Genomic DNA, 17,918 nt, shown 5'->3' with positions numbered 1-17,918 from the left:
GTCTCTGAGGTCCTAAGTTAACAGTCACTCTCATGAATGATAGAGCATATAAACGGCAAATAGGAGGAGGTCAGTGTGTAACCCAAGTCTGAACTTAGAGCATATTTCTAAAGAAGTTATCATTTAATAAATGGTTAGAGAACATCTCACACACCCTAGACATTTCTATAGGGATGACATACAACAATAATCACATAGCTCTCCTACCCCAATGGAGCTTATTCTGGTTGTGAGAGCAGGATGACCAGTACCATGGACAACAATAAAGCAGAGTAAGAGGTACAGGGCACATGCAAGGCAGTGTGGGAAAGTCCCTGGCCCAAGACCTGATGGAATTAAGAGCACAGGTCCTGTGAGTATCCAGAAGGAAAATGCTCAGCAGAGATAATAGCAAGCACAATGGTTTTAAGGTGAGTGTATGCCTGTGATTTCTGAGAAACAGAGGCCACTGTGACTAAACGATACTGGACAAGGAGGAGAATAGCAGAAAATGAAGCTAGACAGGTAACCTTTAAGAGCCCTGCAGGCCACCGTTAAGGACTTTGACTTTTACTCTGTGTGAAATGAAAGGTTGTTGGAAGTTTTTCAGCAGAAGAATAACATGGTCTTTATTATACTTTAGAAGGATCCCTTTGGCTGCTGGGTGGACTTTCTCAAACTGGGGCAAGGAGGTGATGATGGTGGCTTAGATCAATGTGGAAATAGCACAGGCAACAATAAGTAATCAGATTTTAGATATATTTTGAAAGCAGAGCTGCAGAATCTGCTGACACACTGAATGTGGAATATGAAAAAAAAAAAAAAAAGGAGAGTGGAGGATTATAATTTTTTGGCCTAAATAATGGAAGAACTGAACTGCCATTTCATCAGATGAAGACTTGTGAAAGATCAGGTTTTGGGGTGGTGAGGTATGGAAATCAAAAACTAAGTTTTGAAAATGTTAAGTCTGAAATACCACTAAGACATCTATGTGGAGATATTAGTCGCAGTTGGATATGTGAGTCTGGAGTCAAGTGGAGAGGTCTGAGCTGATAATGTATGAATGTGAAAATCACATTTATACCAATTAAATGTGATAGCAATTAAAGCCACTGTAGTGAGTGAAATCCCTAGAGAGGAAATATAGATAGAGAATCAAGTAGCCTGGAGGCTGAGCCCTGGGGCATTCCAAAATTCAGATCTGGGCTTATAAGGAGCAACCAACAAAGGAGACAGAAAGGACCAGGTGGTAAAGTAGAGCAGAACTGACAGAGTGCATGCTGGAAGTCCATTGTTTTAAGTGTTTCAAAAAAGAAGTGATTAGCCCTGGCTGGTGCCAGCCTGCAAACCAAGGGGGATGGTCGGTTTGATTCCTGGTCAGGGAATATGCCTGGGTTGTGGGCTAAGTCCCCAGTTGGGGCATGTGAGAGGCAAGCACACAATGATGTTTCTCTCCCTTTCTTTCTCCCTCCTTTTCCCTCTCTCTAAAAATAAGTAAGATCTTTTAAAAAACATTTTTTAAAGTGATTACAGGGAAGGGTTTTTAGGAACACATGGACAAAACCAAGGGAGGGTTGGAAGCAAAGAAGGGAGGTGGGGATGGCTGGGCTGGGGGAGTGGGGGGCAAAATGCAGAAAACTCTAATTGAACAACAATAAAGTAATTTTTAAAAAAGTGATTGTGCCAAATATTGATGGATCAAAGATAAGGACAGTCAAATATATAAATGTACAATTATCAAATAAATTATGGAGGTGTAATGTAAAACATGGTGACTATAGTTAATAATACTGTATTGCATATCTGAAAGTTGCTAAGGGAGTAGATCTGAAAAGGTCCTGTTACAAGAAAACAAAATTAACTAACTATAGTGATGGATGTCAACTAGTATTACAGTGGTGATCATTTCATAATATATATAGAACTATTAAATCATTATGTCACGTACCTGAAATTAATTATATGTTAAGTGTTCCTCAATTTAAAAAAAAGAGATGAATGTACACAGATTGATGGAACTTTTAAATAAATAGGAACTAAATGTTTTTAAAAAGATTAAGACTTAGAGCTAATCACTAGATTAGCAACATGAAGATCACTGGTTACCTTAACAGGAGCAGCTCTGATAAACTGGTGGAGTGAACATCTGATTGGAATGGGTTTAACAAAAAATGGAGAAAATCTGAGGTAGTAAATATAGAAGATTGAAGAGCTCTGCTGTGAAGAAATAGATAATAGCTGGGGGGGAGGGGAAGGTGGTTGTAGGACTGAGAAAAGTATAATGAAATGAGAGTCACTATACCATGTTTGTATGCTGATGGCAATTACCTGGTAGAGAGGGAACTATGCCAATGCAAAAGGCAGAGAGGGAGAAGCTGGTGAACAAGTGAAGAAAAGGAGAGGTTGGAGGAAGGCAAAGATAGCATGTTCTTTGTCAAAAGGGAAGGGACAGAGTGTGGAACAGATACAAGGGGTGTGGTAGTCGAATTGGAGGGAGCAGAGGATATTGTATCTATTTCTGGCTGCTATTTAGGGCTTCTATCATCCATTTTAAAAGCTTAGTTTAAACCAACTCAAAGACTTTATAGGAATCTAGTACACTTGGATTCAAGGAATAAATATTTGCTTATAAATGTTCTTTAATTTTAAAAATTGGAGAAAGAATGGCCCTTACATTAAATTCTAAAAAGGATACAGTTTCAAGGGAATACTGGCCCACTAATATTTGCATTGATACCCCATGAATTTAGAAGGTTCCTAAATGAAGAGTCATATGCCCAAACTTACAAGGAATGCTTCATTGAACTCAAAAGAGCAAGGAAATTGCCTCTGAAGCTGATGAACACAGTCAAGCCACTGCAGAAACACTGGGCAACGTTCATTCAGATCATCTGAGTTCTCCCCATGACCACACCGGTCAGCAAACTTGTGGCCAAAATCCAGCCACTCCATCTCCACCAGGACCTGGAAACCCTGTAAGAAAGCACCCAAGAGAAACCATTTGTGCTTGTCTATCATCCAGATTGTGATAGTCCTGAGCCTGGTGTCACTAGCAGTGAATCCTTTTAACAGCCTCCCACTAAGCCCACCAGAAGAAAGCCCAGATCCAACCTCAAGGCCAAAGGCTCCATTCCTGATGACACACATGTTTAAGCCAATTTTCCCATTCTCAAAACTCCATTCCATAATCATCAAAGGGGTACTAAGCATTTACCTAAGCCCTTCTTGAGTTAATGTAGTATACATTTTTGGCCTTTTCACTTACTATATACGAAAGTCACTTTTTTCTAAGTTTCTTTTTTTTAAAATATGTCTTTTATGTTATTCTTACCAAGTCATGTATGGAAAACCTTTCCTAACCCCTAACTGACACATACTGGTTTGGCCAAAAAGCTTGTTTGGTGTTTTCGCTAAGATGGCTCTAGTAGTGCTCAGCTGTCTTTAACTTCTTTCAGAACAACTTTGTTTGACTGTATGCAAAGTTGTCATATCAGTGTGCATTAAAAAATAAACATCAAAATTGGTGAATTTTGTATAGCCATTTTAATATTGAAGATGGATGAAAATACACAACATTTTCAACATATCATGCTTTATTATTTCAGGAAACATAAAAGTGCAACTGAAATGCAAAAAAAAAAAAAAAAAAAATCTGCAGTGTATGGAGAAGATGCCGTGACTGATAAATGTGTTTAAAGTGTTTTTGTGAAGTTTCATGCTGGAGATTTCTCACTGGATGATGCTCCATGGTTGGGTAGAAATCAATAGTGATCAAATTGAGACATTAACTGAGATCAATCAACATTATACCGCATAGGAGACAGCCGACATACTCAAAATATTCAAATCAATAAAGTTATTGGTGAAAAGTTATTTTACAGAAAAAACTAAATAGACTTTTGAGCCAAGTCAATATTTTTAGCATACATTTATGGATTTTCTTACTTCTTTAACCCAACAGGTGGTTATTTCGAGTATAACCAGAATGGTCTGTGGCAATATCTACAACCATAATAAGTATACCAAGATCCTTCTACAGAAGTCCCATTTTCCTGGGCTAGCCCAAACATTTCCAAGTAGGCAGACTACACAGGAAAATATGTCTGTATTCTCAATACTTTGTTATCCACAATCTGCCCAATTTACAAGGCAAAAACTGTGTGGTAGGCATTGCCAAATTTAGCACAAAATAAAGGACCAATGATTTAAAAACAAGAAAATTTTGCTTTCATTAGACCTAACCAGATGACCAAAACTAATCATAAACCCCTCCAACTTTTCCCCTACTCACCCTGAATTACCAAATCCTACTCCCTGGATTGCACCCACCTCTATGGTTCGGTAGTAAGGGTCCAGCAAGAGCTTAGCCAATGCCACAATCTGAGGGGTGCGATCCCAGCCATCTGAGCAGTGCACTAGCACCGGCCGCTGATCACGATCCACAGCATGCACTACCAGGAGCGCCGACTTCAAAAGCACAGACAGGTGATGAAGCCATTTTGTGCTTTCAAGAGCTGAGAGCCAACTAAAATAAAAACAGAAGGTGATAAGGAAATGCTGACTCTTCTGATTTACTTTACTGCATCATGCCAAATACCTGTCAAATTAAAAAGCAATTCCTAAAGTGTTTTCCCTTCAAATAAAACACTGCCAAAACAAACAGAAAAGCTCCATCTTTATAAAATGCAGAGATTTCTGGTCAAGATGCAGTCACCGATGAACATGGCTTGCCTCCTCACACAACCGCAGCAAAAATGACAATTGAACTATAAAACAACTATTGCTTTAAATCATCAGAAAATTGAGCTGTGTGGAAGTCCAACAACCAAGGAATTAAAGAAGTCACACTTATTCTGATGTAGGAGGGGAGAAGATGAGGAATGGGTGTTCCTACACCCATGTGAGGTAGATAAAAACTAGGAGCGATATCTCAGGAGGAAGGGATCCCGGCCCCATACCAAGCCCCCCAGCCCAGGGTTCCAGTGCCAGGAAGGTAAGTCCCCATAACTTCTGGCTATAAAAACCAGTGGGGGTTGGGGCAGTAGAAGAAACTGCAAGATTCTCAGGCATCTCCTCTTAAACAGTCTGCAATGGACTTAGGACTTACACAGACTCCCTCCCTCTGGGCTCCAGCACTGGGGCAGCAGCTTGAAGGGCACCAGTGGCATATGGGGAGAAACTAAAGTTTCTGGCATCAGGGCAAATGCCAGGGAACAGCTTTCTCCTGGACAAAACTCCAGAGGCCAGGCAGCAGCCATTGTCCCTTTTCTGAGTCCTCCCCCACACAGAGCCAAAGAGTAGCAACACCACAGCAGAGACTCCATCAACCTGGTCCAAACAGTATGCCCCACCCAGGTGATTACCTAGGGCTCCACACCATCTAACCTACAGGTGCACTTTTCTACGTTAGGCCACACTACTAAGGGAATCAAAGCAGCACTACCTAAAACACAGAAACAAACACAGGGAGGCTGCCAAAATAAGGAGACAAAGAAACATGGCCCAAATAAAAGAACAGACAAAAAAACTCTAGAAAAAGAGCTAAATGAAATGGAGATAAGCAATCTATCAGATGCAGAATTCAAAACACTAGTTGTTAGAATGCTCAAGGATCTCATTGGGTATTTCAGTAGCATAAAAAAGACTCAGGCAGAAATAAAGGTTACACTAAGTGAAATAAAGAAAAATGTACAACAATGACGTGGATGAAGCTGAGAATCAAATCAATGACTTCGAACACAAGAAAGAAAAAGATGCAATCAACAGCAAGAAGAAAAAAAGAACAACAACAAAAAAACAAGGACAAGGTAAGAAACCTCTGGGACAACTTCAAATGTACCAGCATTCTCATTATAGGGGTCCTGGAAGGAGAAAAAAAAAGAACAAGAAATTGAAAGCTTATTTGAAAAAATAATGAAGGAAAATGTCCCTAATTTGGTGAATGAAAAAGACATACAAGTCCAAGAAGCATAGAGAATCCCAAACAAGATGAACACAAAGAAGACCACACCAAGACTAATCATAATTAAAATGCCAAAGGTTAAAGATAAAGAGAATCTTAAAAGCAGCAAGAGAAAAATCAGAGAGTTACCTACAAAGGAGTTCCCATAAGATTGCCAGCTGATTTCTCAAAAGAAACTTTGCAGACTAGAAGGAACTAGCAAGAAGTATTCAAAGTTATGAAAAGTAAGGACCTACAACCTAGATTACTTTATCCAGTAAAGCTATCATTTAGAATTGAAGGGCAGATAAAGTGCTTCAAAGTCAAAGTAAAGCTAAAGCAGTTCACCATCACCAAACCATAATTTTATGAAATGTTAAAGGGACTTATTTAAAAAAAAGATCAAAAGACCAACAATATTAAAATGGCAAGAAATTCACAATATCAACAACAATCTAAAAAACAAACTTGAGCACATAAGCAGAACAGAAACAAAATCACAGACATGGAGATCACTTGGATGGTTGCCAGTTGGAAAGGGGGAGTGGAAGAATAGGGGAAAATATGAAGGGATTACAAGTCCAAATTGGTAGGTATAGCATAGGCAGGGGATGTTAAGAACAGTATAGGAAATGGAGTAGCCAAAGAACTTATATGCATGACCCAAGGACTTGAACTAAGGCAGGGGGGATTGCTGGAGGGAATGGGGGGTACTGGGCAGAGGGGACAAAAGGGGAAAATTAGGACAACTGTAATAGCATAATCAATGAAATGTATTTTTAAAAATCACATACAAGGATGAGGCCCAAGCCTTACTATACAATAGAGGAGGGCCTTACAAACAGGACAGTCTTTAATAGGATCACTCTTTGTTCTAAAAATCATTTGGCTAATTTCCCCAGAGAACTAACATTTCATGTTTTTCAGTCCATGGTAGATATATATCTAGTTAAAAATAAAAAGTCATTCTTTCTGGAATCTTCTCTTAAAGAAAATGCAGCCACTTCTGAGATGTAAAACAGAAGATATTTGTATTTAATGGTCAGCAACTCTACCCAACAAGTTCTCAAAACAAAAACGTACAGAACACTCATGAATACAAATCTAGTTAGCTGGATGCCACATTCAAGAACGGTATAAATAGTATTGCCTGCTACCACACCCTAACACCTACCAATGCTTAGGTCCTGAATGTCTATTTGACTAAAACTGGATAGGCCCAAACTAATAGTTTCAACTCATGCAAATTAGTACACCAACGGCTACACAGTATTACTGAACTTAACAGAGACTGGATTCAGCAGGGATCTAGAAGACCCATTTTTCAAAAGGCCTTTAGGAAATAGAAATATCAGATCCCAAGAATTGCCCCTTGAGAACAATCACAAGCTAATCACACTTGTCTTTCAACTGTGTTGATAGTTTGTTTCTTATGCCCTGTCATAAATTCCATTCTCATCTGCTCCCCCACAAAAGCTCTCCTGATTTCTCCAAAATGCAACCAGATTTGTTTAAAAACAGTCTAGCCCTTTAAAGGCTGTTTCCAAGACTAGTTTAAAAGACTATTAAATCTTGGAGAATGGGTGTCAATTTTTGATGAAGTCCAAGGAGAAGGATTTTTCCAGGCAAACAGGCAAAAGGAATGTAATGCAGAGCACTGTTTTCCATGGAATGGCCTGTTCTACCGATCCGAATTCTAAATCTTCAGGTGGCAAACTGTATCTCAGGCACAGCTGAACCCCTACCCCTAGAGTACAGTGCCTAGCACAGAGTGAAGATTCCTAGTATTTAAACTGTGGGTAAAAATAAAATAAAATAAATCAACCTCAAGACTTTCTATCTCCTAATAGATAACCAAGAAATATTTTCTGCAAGTGGATCAATTTATTCTCATTCCTCGCAGTGTCCTGAAAGAAACTAAAAGGTAAGGTTTATGAGAACAAATACTAAATTATCTCCTGGCCCCTGGAGAAACAGTAAACAAAAACCGGTGTAAGGTTCTCCTGACCTGACTGAATTATTCACACATACCAGGTGGTGTTGCCCACGCCTAACAGGGAAGCTGTACTCTAAAATCTGCCAACCAAGGACGAGCTGAGAAACTCCACACTCCCCTACCCTACTCTAAAACCAGAGTCAAAATACACTGCACCCTAGTCCTCCACATCAACAAACAAGTGTTGGGAGGCATGTTTCCAGCTGGTGCCATCACTGCCATAGCTTCTTTTTTCCTCAAGGGAGGCTTTAGTACTGCGTTACGACGTGCTGCCAAAGATAGACAAAGCAGGAGGGGGACTTGGGAGGCTGGGTAAAAAAGGTGAAGGGATTAAGAAGTAAAAATTGGTGGTTACAAAATAGTCATGGGGATATAAAGTACAGCATATAGTCAATACAGTCAATAATAATGTAATAACTATGTGTGGTGCCAGGTGGGTACTGGAAATGTTGGGGGGAACACTATGAAGTATTCTAACTACTATGTTATATGCCTGAAAATAATACAAAATAATACTGAATGTAAACTGAAATTGAAAAATAAAACTAAAAAAAAAAGACAAAACATTACCTACTTCTTTAATAAAATTCCCCATTCATTTGGACCAGGTGACAACTAATTTTGACTGAGTTAAAAAATAGCTTTATAATTTTAATATCTGGAAGATATTAGAGGTCAGGTAGTGTTGATTCTATCCCTTTCGTTTTATAGATAGGAAAACAGATACTCATAGATTAAACCTCTTCGCCAAAGTCATACAGTCAATTAGTGGCAAATCTCCTGAGTCCTCCTTTCTATGCCCCACCTTTAGGGAAGAGCTTGCTACTATATAGTTCTGTAAATGTTTGGTAGAGGCAAGTTGCTAATCCCCAAAGCAGAACAGCAAATAATTTCTTCAGTCAGGCTTTTCCTCAAGGAAAAGTACTTTACCCTCTGGGCTAACTGAACTGTGATGAATTTAATCATTTGCTGCCAGGAGTTAGCACAAATGGTTCCGGCTGCCATTTGATTTAATAAATCAAGTAAAGAATGCTGCAAAGCCTGATGTGATCTTCAGATCTACTGAATAGAACCTGGGGAAACAGCTCCAGCTGTTTGTATTTGGGCTCCAGCACAAATACCAGCAAAATTTCTATTCTCTGACACCATTTCGGGCTTCTTAAAATAGTAAGCAGGGGCTTTTAAATATTTACCTGTCCGTATTTGTTTTACAGAGCATTCCTCCTAATTTATTCTGTATTCAAACAGTTCCCTTGGGAAGAGACGGTGTTATTTCACCCTCCTCACTGCAAATGCCAGCCATTAATTTTTAATAAGCAATAAAAATCAGGAATAACATTGCCAGCAATAAACTTTTTTAATAAATGAGAGGATAGTTTAGAAATCAGAAGCATATGTAAAAGGAACTGACCTAATGGCAAGTTTTTAGTTTAGCCCTTTTTAGATCATGGTAAGTAAATTTTGACTTTTCACAGTAAAATATCTCAGTTCACAGCAGGCAAGTCTCACTATTGGATGTCAGAAATGAAAGAATTCAATTACTTTAGGCCAAAAATAAAGTAAAAGAGAAGGAAGAAGTTCCAGGAAAAACAAGAAAGTAATGCTTCCATCTGAAGGCTGAGGTTTGTTATGTGCTGCACATTTTTAAACCTTTCAAAGGGCTAGATTTTAATCCCAGCTCATTTATGCTGCCATGGTCCTAACACAGAAAGGATATCCAGACACTGACAATAAAACCAAGTTTACCATGAAATTAAAAAAAAAAAACCTCTAAACTCATTTTTTTAAAAAAGCAATGCAAAATTAAAGCAAGGCCAAGGTCTTACTTTCCTGGATCTGGCATCTGTGTGCACAGCAACCTCAGAGACTGAAAACTCCTCCGAATTGAATGAATATTTGCCATCCCCATAAACACAACTTCACAGTTTGGGTAATACTCTGGAGAGAAAAACAACAAGCGAAACACAAATACATTAAATTTAAAGCCCACATGGCCAAATTTAAAGGCAGCAAAATGCCTATTAACAAACCTATTACAACTGCTAATGAAACTGCAGTTTTGATGTCTGTATTAGGCCAGTCCTTATGGGAAGAAAACAGTGCTGAAATTTGAGCTGTTTTAGCAAAAAGGAAGGTTAGATTTGTGAAGACATAAAATAGAAGCTGATACTTTAAAAAAATCTATATACTTCTGTCTCATCTCAGGTTTACTTCTTGGACGTTATCATTTTTTAAATTTTATTTAATTCTTATTGTATGTTTTCCATTACCTTTTAGTCCCCTTATACACCACACCCTTCCTCGCAGCATTCATTCACCCCCTAACCTACCTCCCACTAGCTGTCATCCTGCTTTCCATCTACGAGTCTGTCCTCATTTTCCTTGTTAGTTCAGTTTGTTCATTAGATTCCACATATGAGAGAGATCATATGATATTTGTCTTTCTCTGACTGGTTTATTTCACTGAGCATAATGTTCTCCAGGACCTTAGCTAACTTATAGCTCTGGGATCTCTTTGAAAAGAACTAGGAAGAACAATGCATTTCATACATTCAAATTTCACCTTGGTACCACTGCTTTTAATTTCTAGCTTAGATCACATGTGAATGAGGAGCTCAGTGCCTGTATCTGCTCCATCGGCACACAACTGGCATTGAAGGGGTCCTTCTTTGGAGAAACCTGCATTCAAACAGTAGGAATGTCACAAGTGAGGAGAGGGTACCCTGCTAGAGTTTTGTATTTACTGGTTTCCATGCCAGGTTTTCTAAGTAGAAGCCACATGAGGAGTTTTCTCTGAGACCAGTGATGAGCATACCCACTTGTCAAAGGCAATAAAAAGCTCTTAGAAGGCTGAGAAATTGAACCACTGAAGCAGCTTCCAAATATGAACAGACCTTATTATGGGAGAGGATTGACTTTCCTTATCACCTAAAGGTTGGCAAAGGGAAGGAGAATTATTTGGTTTCACTGCACCTCCTCCTCTGCTTCACCCCTGAAAAGAGTATAGTGTTAAGAAATCAAAGAGGCCCTGGCCAGTGTGGCTCAACTGGCTGGAGCATTGTCCCGTAAACCAAAGGGTCACAGGTTCAATTACATGCCTAGGTTGTGGGTCCAGTCCCCAGTCGGGATGTGAACAACAGGCAACCATTGAATGTTTCTCTCTCACATCAGTAGTTCTCTACCTCCCTCCCCCCACCTCTAAAATCAATAAGCATGTCCTCAGGTGAGGATTAAAAAGAATTCAAAGAGCTCTGTCTCTCTCAAGACAGCTGAGGAATATAGCTTGCCATTCATTTCATATTAAAAACTAAGATTCAGTTGGGCACAGAGATACAAATTTAGACATAGGAATTCACAAGGAACAAATGCTGGGGGACAAAGAACTGTACATCTCACCTGGGCATTCACAGCCTCCTCCTTTGGCTCGGTTCGCAACAGCTGCAGCATAGGAACGTGCATCCAAGATCAAAAGCTTCTGAGGTTGGATGGCTAAACTCTCTGCTCCTGAAGCATGTGACAGAGAAGAATCTAGGAACGTCAGGAGTGAGGAGGAAATACTAAGTGACCTGTCTCTCCCAGAATTGTACAAAATAAGAACCAGGGACACACATTACAGTACCAAAAAAAGAAAAAGTAAAATCCACCAAACTAGAACTCTTCATACATAAACTTATCTATTTTCTGTTTTGCCTACAATCTCCTATACCTTGTTTCTACATTGACAGTCCTTTCATGAAGCCTGGTGTTTCCCCATGGTCTGGAGACACTGGAGGTCCCCTATTACATATATACTACATTCTTGTCACTATGGCAAGAAAGACCAAAAACACTCTAATACTCTTAAACCAAGTTTTAAAAAAGGGATATTCTGGTTCATGGACAAGACCCATGACTCCCCAAGCAACCCCATCAATTAAAGCTTTGCTCTCTTTTTTATGATACAAATTCTGTCTTATAAGGAAAAGGCCATTTCAACAAAAGGTTCTCATATGCTATAAAAACTACTGCCATGGGTGTAGGAAGCACCTTACCAAATTCCACATCAGAAAGGTCTCCTGCATTGGGAAAATCTCGAGAACTATTTCTAGTTGACAGCTTGCTGCCACTTGATTGGGAGTCAGAGGCACAAGCTTTGGCTACTGACTGCACCAGGTGCTCATCATCAGCATTTCGCCAGCCCCACCAGCTGACCTCCGGCTGTCCACAGCGTGCAATGACAGCTCCATTGCTCTGGTGCCTGTGCAGGGAACAAGACACAATAATTGTACTGTCCCAAAGACCACATTCAGATGTTCTAAGCTCATACCAAAAGTCAATCAAAAATTTTAAACACCTTAATGAATAACCTGACTACAGGTAAGTGATGGGTTAGCTTTGAGTGCTCTCAGGGCAGAAGTCTTACACAGCAACAAGAATAAATAGCAAAACCTACCTGGACCTTTCTCAATTATCATACTATTTTAGAGATTTCTATAGTGTTACCAACAAAATGATTGAGTGTGTACTGTTAGAACACAAATCAATATTCATAAAGCAAATATCTGTATCTTTACATTTATTTTTGGAAAATGAAGTTAAAAATACTCTACAAATACTACACTAATTCTGCTAACCAATAATGAAGCATTACTCTTTCCTTTTTATACTACACCTGAATAGCCTCGCAGATGCCAAAACAAAAAATTTTATTTCCTCATAGACTTCTGAGGGCCCACCACAGCAACTGGCTGGCTTGGGGATTATTTTCAAAACAAAATCCCACCTTTGGGACTGAAACACTTATCTGACCCACAGTGAATTGGCTGACAAAATCTCCTGAGATTTCCCGAGTCACAAACTGCTCTTACTATAGGCAAATCAATGAGCCAGTTACCCGTCCTTAAGTTCTTAGAGGGAAAGGAACAGCATAAACCTCAGTAAACCATACTCTCATACATCCTTTTTCAAGAAATAAGACTGGAAATAACATTCATGGTCTACTTTAAGATTCTATTAAAACTCAGTTTTTCCTAATTAGAAATTTCAGTTAGGGAATTTTAGCAATTAAAAAGTTATGAAGTAATACTATCTGGCAAATGAAAGGAATGAAGTCCTAATACATGCCACGACATGGATGAACCATGAGTATATTATGGTAAGTGAAGGAAGCCAGTCACAAAGGGTCACATTATATATAATTCCATCTATAGGAAATGTGCAGAATAGGCAAATCTAGAGACATAAAGTAGATTAGTGGTAACTCAGGGCTAAGGGGAATCTCAACAAAGCCGCTTTAAAAAATATAAAAGTAATCAGTTCACTGTAAAAATAAATTAGCAGAAAAAGCTAGTAAGCAAAAAAATTTTAATGCCCTTCAATTCTATACCCCAGAGGAAACCACCAATGCATTACCTCCCATTAAAACTGTTTCTAAACACATATGTGCATACACACATATAACACATATGAAGAACACCTATGGATTCAAACAAAAACACTAATGAATCCATTTGTTTTTAGTCCTAAGGCTCACAAGCAATAAATTAAATTTGGCAGTAATCAAATTTTACTGGAACCACCAGTTTGCTTGTAGCTTTTAAATCTTCCCGTACTGGGAAACAAGTACTTGTATACTGCTAACATGCTCTACTGGCTCACCTGCTGAATGGAACCAAACTAAAAATAAAACTTCACTGATTCTTAAAATGCCTCCTAGTATATGGCAATAGGTGCTAGATAACCAACGAGCTGACTGATGCCAAATCTCTAAGAAGAGGCTTGGCAGGGCCTTTCCTTAACATCTTTCTCTGCAATGCTTCCCTGCAGTGGCCAGGAGGAACAGAAGATGGCAGTCTTCATCCTGGGTTTCTGGTTTTAAGGGCTGTGGCATTACAACAGCTAAATTGCAACTAAACTACTGCAGTAGGCAGGTTTTCTGCAGTCTTCTAAAATGCTTTAGAAAGAGAACTAAAACACTAAAGCTAAAAATCACTAAAGAGCATTTCTATCATTTTAACAAACATAACCATAAAAGTATAAAAATTAAACACTGAAATGTTTAAAGTATCCCTAAGTTGTGTGTTAGGCGAGCTTCCTAAATGACTAGAAGTTTGTAATAATCATTCAATGCATGAAGCGGGAGCTGTGAATTGCACTACAGAGGGGCACCCTTCACACCATCTTGCTGTGTTAGAGCAATCTCTGTCTTCAATGATAAATCCAATTAAGCACTCTCGCCACAGTGGGAGAAAGCACTCATCAGGTGCTGGTTCAGTGTGGTAATGTCAAGTAACTGCTGCTAGCAACCTCAGGAATCATAACTGCAGTCTACAGACAATTAAATTCAGTAAATGCATGTTGGACTCAGAAGCACCCTGACATCCAGGCTGGCCAAGCAAAGAGTGGGAGAGTTATCCCAAAACATTCTTCAACTACCTCAATCTAACAACCTGGTCTGGAGCTCAGAGATACAAAACACCTGTTCTGAAACACAGGCCAGTTCCTGGAAGCCTGTCCAATTTTATGTGGCCTACACCAAGAACTTTCATTTATAATCTTTTGAGAGCAGATTTTCTCTGAGAAATTGCAAATAAAAAATTTTCATTTATATATACTGTATGGTCTCCAGACAGGGGGGAAACCCCATGACTCATGCCCACTAGAATCAATTTTAGAAGGGAGAAAAGGCTTCCCATGTTTGTTCTAATAAGTTTTTCTTCAATCTGCCCTTTTAGGCTTCTCTACCAACCGGGAGAATTCACTTAAAGCCCCTTACTTTGAAAATGAGAGTCTTGCCCCACTATGTTCAAAATCAGCAAACCACACAAAGGCCAAGGTTGCTGACTGAACACAGCTATCAGCCACAGAGAGCAGGTGGCTGCTCTCTCCATTTGAACTGGGCCAATCCCTGATAAGGCTCCTGAAACTTTTCTGTTTTCACTGCTCTCTAATTCTTGTGTCATCCTTACCCCTTCGGTGATAGGTAAATTTGGTGGCCTACTTTTTTTAGGAATGTCGGAAAACAACAGTGATGAAATTGAGATTGAAAACCTAATTAGCTCCCTAGGCCAGAAGCAAATACCTTCCGTCTCTCTCTATTCAGGGTGGCCATGAGAACTTGCCTTTAGCGGAGTAAACTGACAAGCCAGTTACCTCAGTGGACCTACACAAAGAGGTAAATCCCTTCCTACAATTTCAGTTTGTTCAATAGAACACCTCCTGGCATGAAACAGTTCTAACTAAGCCACACTGGTTTGGCCAAAACTTAGGAAGAGATCAAAAAGTATGCAAACTGGGAGAATGAAATGGAGAATGTTAACATTACAAGGAGATGACATCTAAAGCAGTTTGAAAATAAGAAGTAATGACTTCTTAAAATTTTACCATGATTCTGTGAGAACTGACATAGCCAATGAATTACAAAAGTGCCATCAGATACACATACTTCAGATACTGCTTAGAGAAGTCCAGTGTTTGTAAATCCATTCGGATGTCACAGCATGTGTGCAAGTAAGAACATCATTCCCATTTTAGTAATTAGAACAGGCTGAGGGCAGTTAAGGAACTTACTTGAGGTGCCATAGCAAGACATATTAGAGGAAAGACTTAAACACCAAAACCTGTGTTTGTCCCCACACCATCATCCCCTTCTAGCTACTAGCTACCTCAGGAATCATTACTGCAATCTACAGACAATTCAGTAAATGCATGTTAGATTCCCATCTTTGATCTCTAAGATCTGCTATCCAGCCAAGATCTTGTTTCTAGACTTCTTCTCTAAATGCGTCCTCTCAAAACAGAGCTCTTTCAACTGTCAAAGTTATTCAACCACAAAGACAATCACAAGTGACTCAACTCTATATTCCCAATTTCTAGGACTTTCTCAATCCAAAGGTCAGTACCTAAGGTTAAATGCAATAACCATATTACTTCCCATAGAATGCCACAAAAATCTTAAAACAGCAAGACTAGGCACATTTCTATTAATTTTTTCCCCGGTGTCAATGTTATCATCAGCTAGTGTTCTGGCTGCAATAATTACTGGTGTGTGACTAGAAGAGCAACTTTAGCAAAAAGGAAATACAGAACTGCCTGCAAAGTTTCCGAACCCTCTTCTCCCTTCCCGGGTTGGCAGCAAACCACATGCAGTGGGCAGTAGCACCAGACCAAGCTGGGCCCAGCCAGGCTCACTTACCTGTAGACGACAACAGGGATGCGCTTCCAGGACCTGAAGCTTGCTACACTTTCTAGTTCTTTGTCAGTGATCCAGGCAGGCACTATGAGCTCCTGTGGATAGCTACCACATAGCCTAATAGGTAAGGTGAAAGAGAAAGAGGGAGAAACTTGGTGAAATCAGAATAAGGATGTTGATCAAGCCACCCAGAGCCAGTTAAAAGGCAATGAGGAGCACTACTTGAGTCCTGGCCTGCTCACCAGAATGGGCTACCATGTGTGTTTATTTATGTATACAAGTATATCAAGTGATATTGTCTTGGGCCGTTCCACTTGATACTGCCTTTTGGGAATCTGCCAGCCTTAACTATCAATGACAAAACGGGGAGTCGAGAGGCAGTTACTACCCCACTGTGACTCTCCGTTGTAACAGATACACGGGTCATTTCTAACTACACGAGTGCCCAGTCCAGCTAAAGAAGTGAGGGTCTGTGCTACCTCTACCAGATCCTTAGTCTTTCAGGCTTTTGTCAAAGGGAAACCAGTAAAGAAGGACAAGAACCCCCAATTTCAAGTTTCCAAAGACCTCATCGGATTATTAATGTATTCTTTGATGTGAACCAAATAGGGTGTTCTAATTATAGGTAGCAGATGTGGCCAGGAGTATATAGAAACAGTACCACAGGTCAGTCTATTTGAACATATAATTATAGTCCCATTCAGCCAACTCAGTAATGTGAATAAGCCATTAATTATAATTTCTGTAAAGTACACTTCATAACAAACTACAATCAGGATAAAAGCTCTGTTTTCATTTGTGAAGATGCTTGTGGTTGCACACTAGTCAAGCTGGTGCCCTAGGAAGCAGTATTTCTGATAGACTTTTTACTTACAGGACAATCTGCTATCTCTCCACAAGTAACCCAGTATTCCTTTCAACAGTGAATGCAACTCAGACCTTTAATCCAAATCCTAAAATACTACTACTATGACACTAACCCTTCACCACCACCACACTACCTGCCCTAAACTACCCTATGTATTACAGGAACAGGCAGAAAAAACAAAAAGTAGCTTAGGAAATGGGAGATTTTTATCATTCTGCATTAAACATCTCTCTCCCAGTCTTAATTTCCAGAAGATTAAGTATTAGGAATTTAAAAGCTATTGAACCAGGAGAATGGCTATGACCACGAGCAGCTCTATAAAATTCCTAACACCTACCAATAAACTCCTAAAAATAACTGAGGACACACTGATCATAGTTAAAACTCTTACCATAAGTCTTGTTCATTTTATCCTGTTTTAAAGTTAAAAGTACATTTTTTTTTTAAATTTTTATTTATTTAAGAGGGGAGGGAGGAGAGGGAGAGGTATGTAAGAGGGCTGTAATTTTACAGTAGAAAAATCTTTTAAATTTCCTTAAGACTAGTTTTGAGGTAAAATAGTGGGCTCACAGACAAGAATGAATGAATGAATGAATGAATGAATGAATGAATGAATGAATGAATATTTAGGAAGAGAGGGGAAGGGAAGAAGAGAGAGAGAGAAACATCTAAGTGCAAGAGATGTATCAATCAGTTGCTCCTCATATGCCCCCAATTGGGGACCCAGCCCACAGGCCAGGCATGTGCCTGACTGGGGATCAAACCAGTGACCTCTGGGTTCACAGGCCAGGATTCAATCCACTGAGTCACATCAACCAGGGAAAGAAGTTAATTTTTAAAACCCATATAAAATAGGGACTTTTGAAAACCAATGGCTTTTGAACTCTAATTTTTTAAACAAGCTTTTCTTAATTCTTTTTATTTCATCCTATTTTCTGAATATTATATGCCTTGTCCTATATAA

General features: G+C 39.3%; 2 protein-coding genes across 19 annotated transcripts in view; one reads left to right on the top strand and one right to left on the bottom strand.

Moving 5' to 3' along the window:
- MTMR3 (myotubularin related protein 3) overlaps positions 1–17,918 on the bottom strand; it is a 131,478-nt gene that overhangs the window by 10,362 nt on the left and 103,198 nt on the right. For 13 of the 14 annotated variants that reach the window (XM_053669646.1, XM_053669647.1, XM_053669645.1 and 10 more), the window contains 6 exons: positions 16,090–16,203; positions 11,948–12,153; positions 11,313–11,444; positions 9,743–9,854; positions 4,309–4,504; positions 2,767–2,952 (listed from right to left, as the gene is read on the bottom strand). In XM_053669646.1, coding sequence (XP_053525621.1) covers positions 2,767–2,952; positions 4,309–4,504; positions 9,743–9,854; positions 11,313–11,444; positions 11,948–12,153; positions 16,090–16,203 — 946 coding nt within the window. The remainder of the gene's footprint in view (positions 1–2,766; positions 2,953–4,308; positions 4,505–9,742; positions 9,855–11,312; positions 11,445–11,947; positions 12,154–16,089; positions 16,204–17,918) is intronic. The other variant, XM_053669651.1, reaches the window with a different exon arrangement.
- The window catches only part of LOC119055172 (uncharacterized), a 116,893-nt gene that overhangs the window by 48,011 nt on the left and 50,964 nt on the right, over positions 1–17,918 (top strand). For all 5 annotated transcript variants that reach the window (XR_008392401.1, XM_053669658.1, XM_037153337.2 and 2 more), the window contains exon 3: positions 7,771–7,844. Coding sequence is in view for 4 of the 5 variants with exons in the window: in XM_053669658.1 (XP_053525633.1) it covers positions 7,771–7,844 (74 nt within the window). In the remaining variant the exon portion in view is untranslated. The remainder of the gene's footprint in view (positions 1–7,770; positions 7,845–17,918) is intronic.

This window comes from Artibeus jamaicensis, unplaced genomic scaffold (genome assembly GCF_021234435.1).
Source record: "Artibeus jamaicensis isolate MK-2021 breed Jamaican fruit bat unplaced genomic scaffold, CSHL_Jam_final contig_525, whole genome shotgun sequence".
NCBI classification, from domain to species: domain Eukaryota; kingdom Metazoa; phylum Chordata; class Mammalia; order Chiroptera; family Phyllostomidae; genus Artibeus; species Artibeus jamaicensis.
The sequence above is the reverse complement of the archived record's forward strand: the minus strand, read 5'-3'. Positions and strand labels throughout refer to the sequence as shown.